This window comes from Salvelinus sp. IW2-2015, linkage group LG15, assembly GCF_002910315.2.
Source record: "Salvelinus sp. IW2-2015 linkage group LG15, ASM291031v2, whole genome shotgun sequence".
Classification (NCBI taxonomy): domain Eukaryota; kingdom Metazoa; phylum Chordata; class Actinopteri; order Salmoniformes; family Salmonidae; genus Salvelinus; species Salvelinus sp. IW2-2015.
Genome location: NC_036855.1, coordinates 7145256 through 7167606, shown reverse-complemented (window position 1 = coordinate 7167606; position 22351 = coordinate 7145256). Strand labels below are relative to the sequence as shown.

The window sequence follows — 22351 nt, the reverse complement described above, 5'->3', positions numbered from 1 at the left end:
TGGCACATGGGTATATGCTCCTAAAAACCAATGAGGAGATGGCACGTGGGTATATGCCCCTAAAAACCAACGAGGAGATGGCACGTGGGTATATGCCCCTAAAAACCTATGAGGAGATGGCACATGGATATATGCCCCTAAAAACCAATGAGGAATATGTTGAGCGTCACAAATAGAACCAATTTCTATTTTAGCACCAGGCCACGCAGATGCTTGCTGACGCCCACGAGTAGTGTTGGTGCAATGATTGAATAACATCTATGTGCAAATTTATTTTGCAACGCTCGCGCACGTGATGTGAGCGGTGTGGTCAGCATGTAATTCTTTACTCCAACCCGGGTCCTAACCCTAAATCTTTACTCCAACCCGGCTCCTAACCCTAAATCTTTACTCCAACCCGGGTCCTAACCCTAAATCTTTACTCCAACCCGGGTCCTAACCCAAAATCTTTACTCCAACCCAGGTGCTAACCTTAATTCACTTGCCTGTCCTACTGTCTCCTTTGTAGAGTAATTGGGGGACATTTTTGGGAGGATGACCTCAGAAAATCTCTTGACCCCTGGTGACCTCTACAGACATCCACTGACTAAAGATCTCACATTCCACACAAGCCCACGCATACACTGATAAACCATAAACCAACACATTGAAGAAAAACACACAGACACACGCCCTAGTCCTCTAAACCCTGTTACGGTTTCATGCTGAACAGGGAACTGCCAGTGTCGTGATGAGTGATGGTCAGAAATGATTTAGGTCAACTGATYTCAAGGAGAGTGACTGGCCATGGTTGATGAACTGAGATGCTGAAAACCTCCCCAGGTTGTAACCACTCTGTTTCCACCTTTAAACCTTTTCCCCCCTCATCCATAGGAGAGCAGGGGTGATAATGTAGTGCCTAATTTAATGTAGCCTACATACATTATAGAATATACAAGGGGGTCATCTGGGGATGCCGTAGATTTAGAGGTCTGTCATAGTCTAAAGGACAACCCCTAATCATCCCCACTTCCCTCTCTGCTCTCTCTACCCTCCTCACACTCCTACCCTCCTTCCCTCCCTACCCTTCCCTCTCTCAGTCCTGACACTCTCTCCTTCATTTCCACTCCATAGGTCTTTGGGTCCTAAATGTACTTCCTGTAAGAGTGTGTCATAGAGTCACATGTAGACATTTACAGAGCACAGAAAAAATGACAGGAAAATTGTAGGCTAGATTTCCTTTTTCCCTGACACTTGTCTGTCTGTCATCCTACTCTSTCTTATCAGGCCATAATCAAGAGGAAAACATAAACCAGGACACTCACAGAGGGACATGGGTTAACTAGGGTCAAAACAGCCACATGGGCTTACTCTGGTCTGGTCATGTTCACAGACAAACACAAAAACACAGAAGAAGCTGCCACGCAGACACATATGGCGACAGATTTTCATTTGAATATTCTAAAATCAGCATAAAGAAAATAGGCACAGTTTCCACGAAATGGACTTGTTGCTGAGAAAAATCAGTGTGCGATTACATAGTACACACAAAATTAAATTATTTATGTGCTGAATAAAAATCTAAAGTTTGTGTTTCCATCGCATTTTCAACTTTACAGATAATTTTGTATGTTTTGTCCCAAAACTGTTGTGTTAAATAGCAAATGTGCCTACGCTGGTTTTGGAACCTGCACTCTGGACAACAGCTGGCAGATACAGATTTTTWAAACAGCAGTCAAGCATTGATCATCATGTCACCAAAATAAGACCCTCAATATTTATTGGAAAGGAGTATCAAGCTTATCATCGGGCACTTTCACCACCCTGTAAAGTTCATTGTAACTTATTTCATCTGTAGCCTAATAAACTGCATGGTTTCCCAAGTTGTAGTGGGAGGACCACAMACCATATCATCACGTTGACTCCAAGTTTGCTACGATATGATGGATATTATAATCTGTATTTGCGCATAAAGGCATTTCCACCACCATTTCTAGCGAAATTTACTTTACCGACACAAAACGATCCCACCATGTCGAATGAACAAATTACCTGTAAGAATTTACTTGCATGAAAACTCTGGATGGAAACATGGTTATAAACACACAAACACTGCATGAGCCCAGCCCGTCTGAGAATATATAGTCAGTTTGAGAATATTGAACAGTGCTAACACACACACACACACACACACACACACACACACACACACACACACACACACACACACACACACACACACACACACACACACACACACACACACACACACACACACACACACACACACACACACACACACACACACACACACACACACACACACACACAGAATAGACTGACCCAATGGACGGAGCCACCACAACTAATCCCGATGCTACAGATGAGAGAACCATGACTGTGTTGCGTTTCAAAACCGCCTGCTCCATCCCTCTGCTGGGTTTGGACCAGACACAAGGAGGCCCCGGTTCCCCCCGTACAGTAGAGACAGGGGGGTGGCTCTCTCTGACGCAGACAGGGGACCACCTCGCAGGCGGACGTGCTGAACCCCTTGGAAGCAGAGAGGACTACACACGGTGGGTTTATGACTCACTGGTGAGAGCTTTCCAGGAATCCAATACCCCAGGCGATGGCGTTTCAATCTAAACCGCTGTTCTAAGATCAGTTCTGTTGCCATGTGGAGTTTATGGGGCAGTAAAAATGAACATGGATAAACTTGGGAGCTCGCAGACATGGACTGGGAGAGCCTGACCTATATGTCGTCATGGTAATTAATATCACGACCTATGGCATCATGAGCAGTAAAGGGAATGGGCGAAAAATGAAACCCAGTTGAACACCCCACCCAAACTGTTGCTTGTGCTCGTGGTGCTGGAGTGGACCAATAAGAGTGTTGGTCACACTACTGTAACTTAATAGAGCACACATGAATCAGATTCTACCACAGGTAGAAGCTGCTATGTCAGTGTTCCAGAACTGCACAGTGATCTAGAAAGCTATAGGTGAACCCTGTGGTTAGGAATGCTTCTTGGCACCTCTCTGTGGGCGTCRGCTAAGGCAAAATGACACTTCCACAGACCAATGGGGTGCTTGATTGATTGACACACAATGTCCTTTTAAAGTCATCCTCCAAATTCCAAATGGACTCCTAGACCCAGTCCCCTATACCCTTGTGGAGATCTGAAAGGATAGGATAGGTACATTCAATATGGTAAAAGCATCTCMTTGTCTTCTGATGGGCTAGGTGAGATTTTAACAAAATCTATTAAACCTATTCAACAATTCAACTAAAAACAACACAAGTGCATTTATTTGTGAATTGGCATGTGCCATGCTGCATCTTGGTGGAACCAATGGAAGTGGGAACCAATGGAAGAACACCTATGGAAAAAAAGCTAACGTAATGACAGAGTGCCACAGAATCAACATCAACAGTGTGTTTTAGGGAAATYCATTAGTCAAGCCTTGTCATGGTGTCCAAATTACAATGAGTTTCAGTATTTAGCTGCTGTATTCATGGTGGAAAAAAATTGGAATATCAGAATAGAAACACACACACACACAAACACACACACCTCTGATGAGCACTGTGGGTGCCTGAGATGGGTGGAAGCTCTGAGGCAGGTCCTCCTCCTTAATGCTGTCGCCAGCCTTGGATTTGACAGTTACCCCAGTTACMCTACAGAGAGACAGAGTGAGGGAGAGGAGACAAAGAGAGAGAGGGATCACTCACTGAGGCATCACACTTTATTTGAGGACATCATTGACATCTCTCTCAATAATTAGATATTTTTTTGACATCTGTTTATCTTTTTCTGACATTAGCAATCGATTAAAATGTAATTAAAAATCTCAACAGATTTTCCTGGTTACACAAGCAACTAAATTAAGTAAAATTCAATCCAAGACCATGAGGGACAGCAAGAGAGCCAAGCACAAGCAACTAAATTATGTGTAAAATTTACTATTCCGATAGTATCCCATGTAGAGCTTTCAATGGAGTATGGACTGGACTGAAGGGAGATGTAAAAGTTATTAGCCACTGCCTGCTCAGTTACACACAGACACAGACACGGCACACGCCAACACACACACACAAAAAACACACACACACACACACACACACACACACACACACACACACAACAGCACACACACACACACACACACACACACACACACACACAGCTCTGGGTGCTCAATAAATTTCCACTTGGGCATTCTAATTAACTTCAACAGTAGGGTGGCTGTCTTTCCACTTTGGGTTGACTATGGCTACAGCTCACTCAGAGGCATGATGATATCATATATAACGTCCAATCATTGTAGGTTTTGTCGTCAAAAGTACAACTCAAGTCAACTACTTTCAGACAAGTTAGTCCCTCAAAAAGACACCGATTGTACGTTTTTTTTTTAGGACAATCATCATGCGGCCGCCTATCTCAGAAACTGACAAGCTGGTAAAGAGACAGGGTGCCGGGGACATGAAGACAGACAAAACAAAGAACCCGACGGTGTGTTGGAATATTGCAGTTGTTGTCCACACGGTGGTTCTCCTGCTCTTCCACCCCTGGTCCAGCTGCTGTTTGGACGTGTCTGGATGGTGTCCTGCAGGGCCCTGATTCTTGGCCTTCTTCTCATTAAGCAGCATGATGAAACGAGAAACAAGTCTCCCTCCATCGTCTCCATCTCCTGGACATGCTTCTCCAGACTGGGGATCACAGGTTGGTATCATCCACATTAGTGGTGTGTGTTGTACGCACGCACCCACTATTAATGCCACAAAATAACCAAAATAGTATCATATATGAGTATGAGAAGAGAGAGAGAGAGAGAAGAGAGAGAGAGAGAGAGAGAGAGGAGAGAGAGAGAGGAGAGAGAGAGAGAGAGAGAGAGAGAGAGAGAGAGAGACAGAGAGAACGAGAGAGAGAGAGAGAGAGCGGATGACGAAGGGACGTCGGAGACCAGAGCAAAATCAGAAATGCTATAAACATTGTCATCCTGAAAAGAATGGGTATTAGAAGCAGAATGGAACCCCACAGTGTTTTATTTTTCCCTTATTGACGTTTGATTTATTTTGTGTCTGTGTTTTCTTTCTCTATTGTATATTTTTCTTTTCATTTTTTTTTTTATTTTATATATTATTTTTTCGTCTTTGTTATATTCTATTTTTTTATTTTTTATTTTTTATCGTGTGACCCTCTAGGTTACAGAGAGCTTGGTAGTCCCATCCAAAAGTACCCTAGCGTGTGAAACAGAGATTGGGACATAGGGGGTTATGCTTATCTTGGTATAGATCAGACTTAACTCACTTCCATTAAATTAAATCAAAGCAGGAACATTTTACATTTGGCTAGAAATTAAAAAGGAAATAATCTCAAAAGAGAAAAATGTACCTATATCCCCCCACTAGAATCCCCATACTTTAACCAAGACAACTTCTCCAACCTAGAGGGGGAGATCAATTATTTCCAGACACAGGGATAGGGCTGTGGCTGGCATGAAATTTCGTCAGCCGGTGATTGACAAGCAAATAACTGACGGTCTCACGGTAATTGACMGTTAATTAACAAACACATTTAGCATCTCCTGGCTTCCACACAGCCTACAAGCCACTGATGGAACATTGGAACGCAGACCTTTGGAACATATGCATTGTAAAAAGTCTAATAAATCCATGTAATATCGCATACACCTTCACAATAAATCCAATACTTATTTTAGACAGGTCTAAAGAAGCATGATATGAAGAAAATGTAGTCTATTTCAGAAGAACAGAATAGCATAGTCTAAGTTGTCCTTATGTTAGGTCCTGATCTGGCTATGCCAAATGGCTACGGGCTACATTAGTTCATTTAGCAGACAGGATTTGCTTAGAATTCCGTGACATTATTTTATTTGATAGTATGAAGAATACAACTGAACAAAGCTGGATAAAATATAAAAGGATATTTTCTCCAAAGGATTTGAGGGAGTGCGCTATTCTGTGTTTTATTTKATTTAACCTTTATTTGAGCGGTTRACAAAGAAATAKGTCYTCCTATATGCTTAATTTAGAGTTATTAATGTAACTTTCRTTATTCTACAAACATTGGGCTATATGTTTCTATTTTTWTACATTGTAAGGCTGCATGATGCGACACTAATCATGATTTGAAAAAAGTAGCTTGAAAGGCATTAGCTCTGCTTTGTTTTTTTGTGCAGGCTGTACACACTTGCACAGGCGGTCTCTYATTCACAATTTGACAAGCRYTTGATAATGCCTCGAATTTCACGGTGGCATCCACTTTGTGTGCACCCTAAAAWAATCCATGCCTTTTGAGGCCAGTGGCCGTTGTGCCCTTGGCYCGGAGTGCTGTGTTGTGCCCTTCTCCCTGAGTGCTGCTAGCTCYGAAGCACCTCTCACTCACATGGCTTTCMCTCACGTGATCGGGTCTCCCTCACAGGCTAAAAGTGAAAACAGACACATCAGGGAGGCAACTGCGCCTGTCCTTATCCAATTCTGAGGTGCATATTGAAGATATTCATCAGCCAACAAGATGAGTAGGCCTAACAAACAGCAAAAGCACTAGCATATGTCAATCTACTATCCCCATAGTACAAAAGTTGACCTATCCTATTCTGTGCAAGAAATAAATATTCTAAACATAGTCTGTGACAGTTGTGGGATGCGATAGATCCCAAATGAATACAATCACTAGCATCAACAAACCTTTATTACGCAATGTGGCTGACGCAACAGATCAGAATGTTTAGCTTAAAATGTTGATAAACGATTAGGCTATTTCTTCACATTATAAGTGCAGCAATGCGCACATAGCAGTAGGCTATACGTGCTAATGTTCCATTAGCGGAAAAACACCATTATCAAAAGTGACCGCAAATGAGATTATGCATGTAATGCTTTTATTTTAAAGGTGCATTTTTATGGTGAAAATGTTATTCTACAAAGTTGAAACTCATGCGCTACTTATGTATGCCAGTTAGGCTCTACACTTCTTGTAAAGCAGATGAATGTGCTTAATTTTAAGAAGTTATTTGGCCTATATAGGCCTATGGGCTAGGCTACATGAGGTGTGCAACTATGATTTTTTTTTTTATCGCAAAAAAAAGGCATTGTCCAATAATCCAGAGGGCGTGATCAGAGAATTCATGCAATCCGCCTTGAAACTTCCTATAGAGACTGTAAACAAGGTGGCTTTCCACCGAGTACATAGACTTGGAGCTAGGAACGACAAGACCAAGGGTTCCCCGACCGATCATCGCAAAATTTKAACACTACCAACAAAAGRAGTTGATCAAAAGCAGGGGAAGGGAGCTTAAAGGGACCAAATTCGGTCTCAATGACCAATTTCCAARGGAGATAAACAAACGTCGCAAGAAACTGTATCCGGTACARAGRCAACAAAGGGAGAARGGTAAGCGTGCCTTTCTCATTGTGGACAAACTCTTTATAGATGGACAGCTATTCCCGAGACAGCTCCATAACACCATAGCWGTACTAAATTCTACAGGRACYTCAGGTTACRAAAMAAAGAAAGTATGGGAACYGTAAAAATATCTGAACAYTATGAAGTGGATATGAACACACATGTACTCAATTACATGCTCGCTTACACATACGGACTTATACTTACACATACACACTAGATCTAACTCTCTTCTCTCACTCTCTCTTTCTCTCTCTCTCTATTGTCATGAACTGTTTTATAATTCAATATGTTTCTTGTTTGTCTATCTTTTTTAYGTCTTTGTCTACATGTTTATATATGTTTACAACAARCAAGGGGAAGATATCARAATAGGGGCATTGGGGAATAATAACATATTGTACGGAATACATTTGTACTGTAGTGAAGCCGTCTCTATGGTAATGCAAGGTCTCTTTCATGATCATGTGAAATGTCAATTGCTATGGAAATGCTGGGATGTGTTTTTCAATGCTGTTAAAGATAATTATGATGCAACTATGATGGYGATACGATATGGATTACAATTATCATCATGAATATTAAGGCTATACACACTACATGTTACACTCATAGACACTCAACCATGCAAATTGCCGGAGTTATTATTGATTTGGACAGCACACATTATAGTCTTACTGTTAGATGTCGTACACACTCTCACTACAGTATATCACATCCAATATCATACACATCAACCTACTCAGATTTACTACACACATATCGTCTCAATTTTCTAACATCTGTGGCATTGGCTCACAGGCAAACAGGCAAGGGAATAAAACAAATATTGCTAGAACTTGTTTCTTGAATTCTAAATATCAGACATTTGAAAGCTCTAATTTTGGCAACCATAATACCTCTGATGGCAGTAACTTTACAAGCACTAATTATGGTCAATTTAGACACAAGAATAGTATCTAGTTATGGTAAGGGGTGAAATAAGTATAGCCAGTTATAATTGTAACGGTTTAGCAGATTATAAAAAGAAGATCAGTCTTTACATAGCTAAAAGAAAAGGAATATAACATACACTGTTTACAGGAAACTCACTCTACATCCTTAGATGAAGTTGCGTGGAAAAAGGAATGTGGTGGTGAAATAATTTTCTGTCGTGGACAAAGGAACTCAAAAGGTGTGATGATATTAATTAACACCAATGTTGATCTGAATGTGCAAATAGTCAGGAATGATTCGCAAGGAAGGTGGATCTTTTTGAATATGAAAGTGGACGAAAAAGAGATTTGGCTCATTAATCTATATGGTCCAAATCAGGATGATCCATACTTCTTAGAAAATATTTATAACAATTTATTGAACTTACAGGCAACAAATGATCAAAACATTATGGTAGGAGCCTATAACACAGTGTTAAGTACCTTAATGGACCGTAAAGGAAATCACAAATATTATGGACACATTAGAAATAGTGGATATTTGGATACTAAAAAACCCAGACCTAGTGAGATATACATGGAGGAGACTTAATCAAGCTAGTCGTCTTGACTACTATCTTGTCACTTTCTCTCTTGCGTCAAAGGTTAAAAAAGTTCTAATAGGAGACAGAATGCGATCGGATCATCATCTAATTGGCCTTCACATAACTCTTATAGAATTTCCACGTGGACGGGGTTATTGRAAATGTAATCAAAGTTTACTGGAGGACAACTTATTTTTAACTAAGACAAAACATCCACAGCATGATGGTAAACCCAGGGACTTCTTTCAGAACAGGGGATAATGTTTCAGGAAACAGTGCTTCGACAGTGGAAAAGTAAGTCAGCTAACAAGGCATTATAGTCATTTTATAACAAGGTGATGATAAACAGAAATAAGGGAGTACTAACTAACTCTCATAGTAGTAAATGTGAGTTTCTCTTTTCAAACAATCTGCTGCCTTGTACACAGCTAAATAGCTACATTTCGCACAAAGCAAGCTAGCTACTGATATGCAACCGTAGTAACAGGTACAGGAGAAGATTAAAATGATCAGGCCTAACTGTAACATATTACTGTAGAAATTATTGTGAAAACTAGTATAGGTTGGAACTGTTGCTGTTAAATACAATAATAATTGTTATTCTTAACTGGAATAAACTCATTGAACGCAAGATGCTTTTTGAGGCAAACACACTCACAACAGTTCTGGTTGCTCATCTGCAGCAGGAAGCGGTCTCCCTGCCTGACTGAGAAAGCAGTAGATGTTTCTGGTCGCAGTTTGGCACCACATACAGTTGAAGTCGGAAGTTTACATACACTCAGGTTGGAGTCATTAAAACTCCTTGTTCAACACTCACAAAATGTCTTGTTAACAACTTTAGTTTCGGCAAGTCGGTTAGGACATTCTACACTAAGTAATTTCTCCAACAACTGTTTACAGACAGATTATTTTCACTTATAATTCACTGTATCACAATTCCAGTGGTCAAGAAGTTTACATACGCTAAGTTGACTGTGCCTTTAAACAGCTTGGAAAATTCCAGAAATGATGTCATGGATTTAGAAGCTTCTGAAAGGCTAATTGACATCATTTGAGTCAATTGTGTGTACCTGTGGACGTATTTCAAGGCCTACCTTCAAACTCAGTGCCTCTTTGCGTTGACATCATGGGAAAATCAAGAGAAATCAGTCAAGACCTCAGAATTTTTTGTAGACCTCCACAAGTCCGATTCATCCTTGGGAGCAATATTCCATACGCCTGAAGGTACCCACGTTCATACTGTACAAACAATAGTACGCAAGTATAAAACACCATGGACCATGCCAGCCATCATACCGCTCAGGAAGGAGACGTGTTCTGTCTCCTAGAGGATGAACGTACTTTGGTGCGAAAAGTGCAAATCAATCCCAGAACAACAGCAAAAGGACCTTGTGAAGATGCTGGAGGAAACCGGTACAAATCTATCTAATATCCAACATAAAACGAGTCACTATTTCGACATAACCTGAAAGGCCGCTCAGCAAGGAAGAAGCCACTGTCCCAAAACCGCCATAAAAAAAGCCAGACAACGGTTTGCTACTGCACATGGGGACAAAGATGGTACTTTTTGGAGAAATGTCCTCTGGCTGATGAAACAAAAATAGAACGGTTTGGCCATAATACGATTGTTATGTTTGGAGGAAAAAGGGGATGCTTGCAAGCCGAAGAACACCATCCAACCGTGAAGCAGCGGGGGTGGCAGCCTCATGTTGGGGGGTGCTTTGCTGGCAGCGAGAGACTGTGCACTTCCAAAAAGATGGGCATCATGAGAAAGGGAAAATGATGTGGATATATTGAAAAGCAACACTCAAGACATGAGTCAGGAAGTTAAAGCTTGGTCGCAAATGGGTCTTCCAAATGGACAATGACCCAAGCATGCTTCCAAAGTTGTGGGCAAATGGCTTAAGGACAACAAAGTCAAGGTATTGGAGTGGCCATGCACAAAGCCCTGACCTCCAATCCTATAGAAAATCTGTGGGCAGAACTGAAAAAGCATGTGCGAGCAGAAGAAGGCTTACAAACCTGACTCAGTTACACCAGCTCTGTCAGGTGGAATGGACCAAAATTCACCACCAACTTATTGTGTGAAGCTTGTGGAAGGCTACCCGACATGTTTGGCCCCAAGTAAACAATTTAAAGGAAATACTACCAAATACTAATTGAGTGTATGTAACTTCTGACACCACGGGAATGTGATGAAAGAAATAAAAGCTGAAATAAATCATTCTCTCTACTATTATTCTGACATTTCACATTCTTAAAATAAAGTGGTGATCCTAACTGACCTAAGACAGGGAATTGTTACTAGGATTAAATGTCAGGAATTGTGAAAAACTGAGTTTAAATGTATTTGGCTAAGGTGTACAGTGGGGAGAACAAGTATTTGACACACTGCCGATTTTGCAGGTTTTCCTACTTACATAGCATGTAGAGGTCTGTAATTTTTATCATAGGTACACTTCAACTGTGAGAGACGGAATCTAATAAACAAAAATCCAGAAAATCACATTGTATGATTTTTAAGTAATTAATTAGCATTTTATGAAAAGGGAAATGAAATGTACCGATATGTATGTACAGTTGCATATTTTCCTAAGCTTGGGTCCCAGGTAAACACAGAATTTCTCATTTGGGTCCCAGGCTGAAAAAGTTTAAGAACCCCTGCACTAAACCTCTCTCTAAAAGCTTCACTTATTCATAAGTTTTACTTGAACCCTTAATGGTTCCCAAGTAGACTACTAAGAAAAGCTCATCCATTGTTTAAAAATTGCCTTTTTTCGAATAATTGAAAATTATACTTTTTTCAAAGTATCTCACTTTTTCAAAACAAGCATTGCAGAGCTAGCTACAATTTCAATGTCATCCCCCTGAAAAGATTGAACAAATATAACAACAAATATTAAGGTTGAACTCTAATGTGCTGATTGATAAAATACCTGTATTTATGGGAAAGATGTTTGAAAAGGGTATTTTGTTCTTAAATGATGGAATGGTGGAGTTATGTCCTTCGTGGAGTTATCAGAATTGTACGGAAAGGTCTGCTCAATCCAAGAGTACAGCCAATTGATTACAGCATTACCCCAAAAATGGAGGAGGCAGGTGGCAGTGGGAGGAGGTATGGAACTGGTCTGTCTGCCCAATATAAAGGATCAAAACGGGCAGAGGAATAAAAATAGTATAAATAGGAAAGAATACCAGTTTCATTTGAGGATCAGGATGTTGACAACTGTGCCATACAGATTGCAAAATAGTCAGGAAGAGATTTTTGATGTACCCAGAGTACAGGGTTTTCGAGCTGATATATAAAACGACGCAAGATTCAATACTTTGTGCTTTTCAGCTAAAATTATTATATAGAATTATTGCCACCAACAAAATGTTGAATATTTTTGGGCATAAAATCATTGAAGCTCTGCAGATTTTGTTGTGAGGATACAGAATCAATAGACCACTTATTTTGGTATTGCCCTCAGGTAGCCTGTTTCTGGTCTCAGGTTCAGGAATGGCTGAAAATGCATAGCATTGATCTAAAATTGACCCTAGAAATAGTAGTGTTAGGAGATCTGAAGAGACCAGGTCAGTCAAATCAAATCAAATGTTATTGGTCACATACAYATGGTTAGCAGGTGTTAATGCGAGTGTAGCGAAATGCTTGTGCTTCTAGTTCCGACTATGCAGTAAAATCTAACAAGTAATCTAACAAATTAACAACAACTACCTTATACACACACAAATACACACAAATGTAAAGGGATGAATAAGTATATGTACATATAAATATATGGATGAGCGATGGCGTGCGGCATAGGCAAGATGCAGTAGATGGAGTAGAATACAGTATATACATATGAGATGAGTAATGTAGCATATGTAAACATTTTTAAAGTGGCGTTATTCAAAGTGGCTAGTGATACCTTTATTAAGTTTGTTTATTTAATTGGCCAGAGATTAGATTCTGTATGTTGGCAGCAGCCTCTCAATGTTAGTGATGGCTGCCTAACAGTCTGATGGCCTTGAGATAAAAGCTGTTTTTCAGTCTCTCGGTCCCAACTTTGATGCACCTGTACTGACCTCGCCTTCTGGATGATAGAGGGGTGAAMAGGCAGTGGCTAGGGTGGTTGTTGTCCTTGATGATCTTTTTGGCCTTCCTGTGACATCGGGTGCTGTAGRTGTCCTGGAGGGTAGTTTGCCCCCGGTGATGCGTTGTGCAGACCGCACTACCATCTGGAGAGCCTTGCGGTTGAGGGTGGTGCAATTGCCGTACCAGACGGTGATACAGCCTGACAGGATGTTCTCGATTGTGCATCTGTAAAAGTTTGTGAGTGTTTTAGATGACAAGCCAAATTTCTTCAGCCTCCTGAGGTTTAAGAGGCGCTGTTGCGCCTTCTTCACCACGCTGTCTGTGTGGGTGGACCATTTCAGTTTGACCGTGACGTGTATGCCGAGGAACTTAAAACTTTCCACCTTCTCCACTGCTGTCCTGTCAATGTGGATGGGGGCTGGGGGGTGCTCCCTCTGCTGTTTCCTGAAGTCCACGATCATCTCCTTTGATTTGTTGACATTGAGTGAGAGGTTATTTTCCTGACACCACACTCCGGGCCCTCACCTCCTCCCTGTAGGCTGTCTCGTCGTTGTTGGTAATCAGGCCTACCACTGTAGTGTTGTCTGCAAACTTGATGATTGTGTTGGGTGATGGGTGACCAGTGAGTGCAGTCATGGGTGACCAGGGAGTGCAGGACAGGGCTGAGAACGCACCCTTGTRGGGCCACAGTGTTGAGGATCAGTGGGGTGGAAATGTTGTTCCCTACCTTCACCACCTGGGGGCAGCCCGTCAGAAAGTCCAGGACCCAGTTGCACAGGGCAGGGTCGAGACCCAGGGTCTTGAGCTTGATGACGAGTTTGGAGGGTACTATGGTGTTAAATGCTGAGCTGTAGTCAATGCACAGGTGATATGGTCATGGATATGGAGGTGATATGGTCCTTGACTAGTCTCTCAAAGCACTTCATGATGACAGAAGTGAGTGCAATGGGGCGATAGTCATTTAGTTCAGCTACCCTAGCTTTCTTGGGGACAGGAACAATGGTGGCCATCTTGAAGCATGTAAGGACAAGACTGGGATAGGGATTTGTTGAATATGTTCGTAAACACACCAGCCAACTGGTCTGCGCACGCTCTGAGGACGCGGCTAGGGATGCCGTCTGGGCCGGCAGCCTTGCGAGGGTTAACACGTTGAAATGTTTTACTCACGTTGGCCACGGTGAAGGAGAGCCAACAGGTTTTAGTAGCGGGCCGTGTCAGTGGCACTATATTGTCCTCAAAGCGAGCAAAGATGTCGGTGTCCGCGACGGGCTGGTTTTCTTTTTGTAATCTGTGATTGACTGTAAACCTGCCACATACGCCTCGTGTTTGAAGCCGTTGAATTGAATTGCGACTCTACTTTGTCTCTATACTGACGCTTTGCTTGTTTGATTGCCTTGCGGAGGGAATAGCGCACTGTTTATATTCGGTCGTGTTTCCGGTCGCCTTGCCATGAGTAAAAGTGGGTGGTTAGCGCTTTCAGTTTCGCACGAATGCAGCCATCAATCCATGGTTTTTGTTAAGGAAGGTTTTAATGGTCACAGAGGGAACGACATCTCCAATGCACTTCCTAATAAACTCGCTCACGAGTCAGCGTAAATGTCAATGTTGTTGTCTGAGGCTATCCGGAACAATATCCAGTCCACGTGTTCAAAGTAAACTTGAAGCGTGGAATCCGATTGGTCAGACCAGCATTGTATTGACCTGAGCACGGGTGTTTCTGTTTTAGTTTCTGTCTATAGGCTGGGAGCAACAAAATGGAGTTATGGTCAGAATTTCCGAAGCAGGGCGGGGGAGGGCTTTGTATGCATCGCGGAAAATCGAGTAGCAATGATCCAGAAATCTACCAGCTCTTGTCGGGAAGTATGGTTCTTAGTTAGCTTTGTTAAATCCCCAGCTACAATAAATGCAGCCTCAGGATGTAATGGACACCTGAAACACCACCTCTTTAAGGAATACCTAGGATAGGATAAAGTAATCCTTCTAACCCCCCCCCCCCCCCCCCCCTTAAGAGTTAGATGCACTATTGTAAAGTGGTTGTTCCACTGGATATCATAAGGTGAATGCACCAATTTGTAAGTCGGATAAGAGCGTCTGCTAAATGACTTAAATGTAAATGTATGGTTTCCAGTTTACATAGATTCCAGTGAAGTTCTTTCAGGGCCGACGAGGGATCTGCTTGGGGGGGATATACATGGCTGTGACTATAATCGAAGACAATTCTCTTGGTAGATAATGCAGTCGGCATTTGATTGTAAGGAATTCTAGGACAGGTGGACAAAATAACTTTAGTTCCTGTATGTTGTTATTGTTACACCATGAGCCGGTAATCATGAGGCATACACCCCCACCCTTCTTCTTACCAGAGAGATGTTTGTTTCTGTCGGCAAAATACGTGAAGACCGGGTGGCTGTAATGACTCCGACAACATATCCCGAGTGAGCCACGTTTCCGTGAAACAGAGAATGTTACAATCTCTGATGTCTCTCTGGAAGGCAACTCGTGCCCTAATTTCGTCCACCTTGTTATCTAGAGATTGGACATTGGTGAGTAATATGCTCAGAAGCGGTGGATGGTGTGCTCGCCTTCTGAGTCTGACCAGTAGGCCGCTCCGTCTGCCTCTCCTGCAGCGACCACGTTGTTTTTGGTCGGCCTCTGGGATAAGATCGCATGTCCAGGATGGAGGTCCGAACAAAGGATCCGCTTCGGGAAAGTCGTATTCCTGGTCGTAATGATGGTAAGTTGACATCGCTTTTATATCCAATAGTTCCTCCCGGCTGTATGTAATAACACTTGAGATTTTCTGGGCTAACAATATAAGAAATAATACATAAAAAAACAAATAACTGCATAGTTTTCTAAGGACCTGAAGCGAGGCGACCATCTCTGTCGACACCATCTTGCTGATCAATTACTAATATACTAATACTCTAAGTAAAAGCATTTATCTTCAACTCGCAATCTGTGGTTTCTATTCGATTAGATAGATTGAAATTGTATGTTAAACATCACAGCATAGTTGAAAGATATATGTTGCGCAGAATTCCGAAGAGGGTGGTCAGCAGAGATAGTTGGGATGGGCTGAGGGAAGCAGAGGGTTGGGATGTGGAATTGGAGACAAGTGGGATAGGAGTTGTTGTGCGGGARATTGAATGATGGTCAAAGATAAAAGTMAAAAATAAAGTCCAAATTAAACATAATAAAAAGKAAGTYTGAATGACACTGAGGGGCAGTGTTTTTACAGCTAATGMCGGTTTGCCTGAGACTGATATTGTGCAGGTACTTGTACACATGCATATACACACACTCTCATTCAAATACACACATACACGGACACACACACGTAATAGTGCCAGACATGCACTCAAACATATACAGTTGGCATTGCTGTTATGATTTTAGTTGTCCTTGATGTCCTTTGTTTAGTTTTTTTCTTGCATTGTTGTTTGCTGTTTTCTTTAGTATTTTTCTTTTTTCTCTTTAGTTCATTTTCTTGGTTGTTTGTGCATTGGGGGGTTATTGGGGGTGGGGAATGGAATTAATTGTACTTGTTTTTTTTATTGTTATTTTTTCTTCTTGGGGGATTGTGGGATGGTTCTCAGATGGTTGAGGGACAGCTATTGGGGAACTGTGGGGGGATCTTGGAGGGTTTGGGTCCCCGTGTTTTTGGCCTGGTGGGAGATCTGTCGATGTGCCATTGGGCAGGGCATTGACCCTGGATGCTTCAGTGTGTCGCTCTGAATGGGAGTCTGTTGGATGACTGGTGTGGTGTAGTTGTTGAGCGGCTTCACTGCAAGTATATTGTATGTTTTGAATATAAAAAATAAAAAACATTTAAAAATAAATAAAAATAAAATTGTTTCTTGCCTTATTGTTTCTTGCCTTATGCTGGACATCATTCACAAGTGATAATACATATATAAATAAGTGATAGGCTAATATTGTCACCCATCAGACTATTCTTGATTTAATCTCGYCTTTACATATACTAAATAATATATGTGTGACATTTGTTTTGAATTTGAATGGACCATTATCAGGCACCTGTCTCRAAACAGAGGCAGCGTGAAAAAATACATGCACTTAAAAAGTGAATGGAGGGCGCTTTTCCCGTGGTTCATTTTCATGACAGCCAGGTAGGCTATACTCCTGTTGTAAAGATAAGCAATGTGTGTTAATATTAGAAAAGTTGAGAAATTWAAATATAGTAGGCCAAGCCTATAGAAAGCTGATGGGATCCTCCTCTTTTTAATATCGGCCATCACTCTGTTTTCTCTTGCAATTGCATAGCCTACAGAAATGTTACGCAATATGAGCTCAATGGGCTCTCATGAAGTGTTTGATTAGATTTTCGAATACATTTGCATTGATGTCAGAGTAATTAGAGGGACAATAGAGTGCCCAGTACCAGGCAGTTAGCAAGTTTGGTTGGCTACTAATGACCATCAGCAGCATCAGAGCTTGGAGAAGCCTAATCACCGTGACTAAAAGGTCAGGTGGAATTTGACTGCCTTCATGACTCACAACTCGTGATCGCCGGTGTRGTGKTAATATGGTCACCGCAACAGCCCTACCCAGGGACATGTACTAGTTTTTGGGGACCTAAATGCCATAACTGGACAAGACCCAACTCTTGCAGTTCTGTCACACACTGGGTCTGTACATAATCAATGGTAGGCTTCGAGGGGACTCCTATGGTAAGTACACCTACAGCTCATCCCTAGGCAGTAGTACTGTAGACTACTTTATCACCGACCTCAACCCAGAGTCTCTCAGAGCGTTCACAGTCAGCTAACTAACACCGCTATCTGATTTATACCACAGCAAAATCACAATCTACTTSAACAGAGCAATGCTCAACCATGAGATATCGAAGCCGAACAAACTGGGTAGTGTAGTGTAGAAACCTACCAAAACCTACCAAAACCATTGGCCAACAATCCAATCCCTSMTAGACAACTTTCAGGACAAAATGTTTCCCTGCAATAGCAAAGGTGTAAACTTAGCAGTAGGAAGCCTGAACATAATATTTGACCTAACAGCTAACATATTGTTAATCAAACAATTATTTTTTATTCGTCACATACACAGCGTCGCAGATGTAATTGTAGGGTACAATGAAATGTTTAAGTTCTGAGTACCAACATTGCAGGTCAAAAATAGTGAATGAAACAACAATACCCCCCAAAACAAAACAAAAATATTATATACACATAATTACAACTGTAACAATGATAGATGTCCATTGGAAGGGGGGGGGGGCAGGATAGAATGTCCCCGAGGAAATGTCTATAGTGGGAGCAGCAGAGGGGGAAGTGAGAAGTGAATTAAACAATATAAAGAATAATACATAAATATTTATAACTATAACAATGGTAAATGTCCATTTGGGGGTGGGGGCAGGGTAAATTATATCTCAAGGATGATCAATGGAAATTGGATGCACCTGAGCTCAATTTGGAGTGACATAGCAAAGGGGTGTGAATACTTATGTAAAATAGTTATTTCTATATTCAATAAATTCGTAAAAATATCAAAAAACATGCTGTTTTCTCATTCTCATTAGGGCTATTGTGTGTAATCCACTCAGTAACACAACAAAATGTGGAATAAGTCAAGGGATATGAATACTTTCTGAAGGCACTGTATGTGGTCTGTCGTACGATATTTACTGTAGGTAATAAACCAATTTGACATTTGCTCAGGACATTGTTTTCACTGAGGAAAGGTTGGAGTCTGCTGTTGATGATATTGCAGAGGATTTTTCCGAGCTTACTGTTGATGCAGATTCCACGGTAGTTATTGTGGTCAAATTTCGCTCTACTTTTGTGAATTTGGATGATCAGACCTTGCTTCCAATATTGGGGAAGATGCCAGTTCTGGGGATAATGTTGAAGACTAAGAATAGCCAATTTGAATTTGTGGTCTGTATATTTTATTATTTAGTTTAGTATACCATCAACATTGCGCTTGGTTCTTTGTTATATGGTCAAAAAGGTTGGAGAAGTGGTTTATTGCAAAAATTTCTAAAAACATGTTCTCACTTTGCAATTATGGTGTATTGGGTGTAGATGAGTGAAAAAAAAGCTGTAACACAACAAAATGTGGAATAAGTCAAGGGGTATGAATACTTTCTGAAGGCACTGTATACACCCTACACACCCCAATTGACAAACAAACCAAACCAAAAGCAAAGTCTTCTCATGCTTTGCTGATTTCAAAAAAGCTTTTGACTCAATTTGGCATGAGGGCCTGCTATACAAATTATTGGAAAGCTGTGTTGAGTGGAAAACATACAATATTATAAAATGAATGTACACAAACAAGTGTGCAGTTAAAATTGGCAATAAACACACACAGATTTCTTTCCTCAGGGCCGTGGGGTGAGACAAGGATGTACCTTGAGCCCCACCCTCTTCAATATATATATATATATATATATATTAATGAATTGGCAAGGGCACTAGAACAGTCTGCAGCACCCGGCCTCACCTTACTAGACTCTGAAGTCAAATGTTTACTGTTTGCAGATGATCTGCTTCTGTCCCCGACCAAGGAGGGCCTACAGCAGGGATCATCAACAAGATTCAGCCGAGGGGGGGGTCATTTTTTTCTTGAGCGGATGGTCAGGGGGCCGGAACATTATTACAAATAATTTGTAGACWAACAATTGACCGCAAGAAGCCCAAACAGATATATTTGACTAAAACATAATAATTTCAAACCTTGCTTACATTTGTATACGATCACATATATCCCTCTTTTATGCGTGGCAATACTTTGGAACAGATTTTTTWAATTAAATCACTTGGAGCTGATTTGCTGGTGTTTTTACAGTATTTTATGTCCAACATTTGTATTCYTTTTAAGTTAGTTTTGTTTTGCTCATAAAACTTGGGGGGCCAAATAAACATGGGGTGCCAAATTCGATCCACGGGAACAGAGTTCCCCAGTTGGGGGAATCACCTAGATCTTCTGCACAGATTCTGTCAGACTTGGGCCCTGACAGTAAATCTCACTAAGACAAAAATAAAGGTGTTCCAAAAAATGCCCAGTTGCCAGGACAATTCTAATTAGACACTTTTGCCCTAGAGCACACAAAGAATTATACCTACCTCGGCCTAAAAATCAACACCACAGGTAACTTCCACAAGGCTGTGAACAATCTAAGAGACAAAGAAAGAAGTGCTTTTCATGCCATCAAAAGGAACATAAAACTCAACATCCCAATTAGGATCTGACTAAAAATACTTAAAACAGTTATAGAACCCATTGCTCTCTATGGTTCTGAGGTCTGTGGAGCACTCACCAACCAATAATTCACAACATGGGAAAATTATCCTTCATGTACAACGCAAAACACCAAACAATGCATGCACAGAGCAGAATTAGGACTATACCCGCTAAATATTAAAATCCAGAAATAACTGTTCAACTCTACAACCACAAAGCACCCACCTACAGAGATGAACATAAAGAAGAGTCCCCTCAGCTAGCTGGTTCTGGGGCTCTGTTCAGAAACACAAACAGACCCCACAGAACCCCAGGACAGCAACACAATTAGACCCAACCCCCCCCCCCCAGGAACTCAAGTCCTTATACAGGAACTTAACTTAAAAAATAACTATTTGACACACTGGAAAGAATCAAACAAAAAACTGAGCAAACTGGAATACTATCTGGCCCTAAACAGGGAATACACAGTAGCAGAANCTCCAGGTATGCCTATGTGCCCACTGCCCAAATAAATGAGGTGGAAACTGAGCTTCACTTCCTTACCTATTGCCAAAGTTATGACCATATTACAGACACATATTTCCCACAGATCCACAAAGAATTTGAAAACAAATCAAACATTGATAAACCCTCATATCTGTTAGGATAAATACCGCAATGTGCAGTAACAGCAGTAAGATTTGTGACCCATCGCCATGAAAACAGGGCAACCAGTGGAGCACAAACAACATTGTAAATACAACCAATATTTATCTGTGTACTTATCATCCCCTAATATTCGTACTACAACTATGTGCACATGGTTAAAAACATGGTACAAAGCTGATAATAATAAATGTATCCCTTTGAAACCTTTATGAGTGCAATGTTAACTGTATATTCTTTTAGGTGTTTTATGTGCTTTTTTGTTTCTTCTCACTTTTGTTAATGGCTTATTTCACTTGCTTTAAAGCCACTTTGAATTGAATTGAGAGAGAGAACTTTGGGTGGGTGTGGTTGGGATGATGATGTGCCCCACCCTGGCCAGACATGAGCCACTCTACTGTCTGGCTTTTTCAGCTCCTCAAGGGATCAGGGAGGAAAGAAAAAAGAAAAAAAGAGGGGAAAAAAAGAAAAGAAGAAATTAATTAATTAATTGAAGTCAATTCCCAGAAATCCCAGAAAGTCTTTGTGGCCTGGACGTGGGAAACTCTCTCCTCTCACTTGGGCGGCTAGTGATGATGTTATTGAGTGATGATGTCATTGTTGAGTCTCTGGGGAAAGAAGGCTAGGGAGTAGACCTAAGACGAGGAGCACGGGCACAACAACCCACAGATAAGTGGACTGCATCATAAAAGTGGAAAGTTACTTCCTTTTTTCGTGCCCTCAATCTAAACATACACATGCACGCSTGCACACATACACAGTCCTTACTCTGCAAGGAGGTGCTGCCGCTCCTGCCGGAGTGTCTGATTCTTCTCCTGCAGCCGTCTGTTCTCTGCCTCCAGGTCAGCGCTGTGCTCCAGAGTGTGGGCTATCATCTCCCTGTTGAGATCCACAGGGGCAGGGTGCAGCTCCACTGCACCCATGTTCACCTACACATAGAGACATACAACAGACAGAGAGATGGTTGGGAAAGTAGAGGGAGAGAGAGAAACAGACAGAAACAGACAAAGAGATGGTTGGGAAAGTAGAGGGAGAGAGAGAAACAGACAGAAACAGACAAAGAGATGGTTGGGAAAGTAGAGGGAGAGATAWAAACAGACAGAGAGATGGTAGGGAAATTATAGGGAGAAAGAGAAACAGACAGAGAGATGGTTGGGAAAGTATAGGGAGAAAGAGAAACAGACAGAAACAGACAGAGAGATGGTTGGGAAAGTAGAGGGAGAGAGAGAAACAGACAGAGAGATGGTTGGGAAAGTAGAGGGAGAGAGAGAAACAGACAGAAAGAAAGAGGGGAACAAGACTAAGTGAAGTTCTCTTCTTGAGTGTGTGCCTGTGTGTTTATGCAAAGTGTTAGTAGGTGTGTGGTGTGTGTGAGGAAACAATATCAGTGTGGGATTCACTACTATCGCTTTAGAACCCACTACAGAACAAGCACCCAGCTTTCTACCCACCCAAACGGGCATT

The 22351-nt window shown here is 41.4% G+C and overlaps 1 protein-coding gene across 6 annotated transcripts in view; it reads right to left on the bottom strand.

Annotated features, from left to right (window-relative positions):
- Positions 1 to 22351, bottom strand: part of LOC111974165 (DNA repair protein XRCC4) — an 80956-nt gene that overhangs the window by 22511 nt on the left and 36094 nt on the right. For 4 of the 6 annotated variants that reach the window (XM_070446907.1, XM_070446906.1, XM_024001799.2 and 1 more), the window contains exons 4-5: positions 21656 to 21816; positions 3555 to 3658 (exon numbers count right to left, since the gene is read on the bottom strand). In XM_070446907.1, coding sequence (XP_070303008.1) covers positions 3555 to 3658; positions 21656 to 21816 — 265 coding nt within the window. Of the gene's footprint in view, positions 1 to 3554; positions 3660 to 4525; positions 4691 to 21655; positions 21817 to 22351 lie in introns of all 6 variants that reach the window. The other 2 variants (XR_002878674.2, XR_011480988.1) reach the window with 1 other exon arrangement.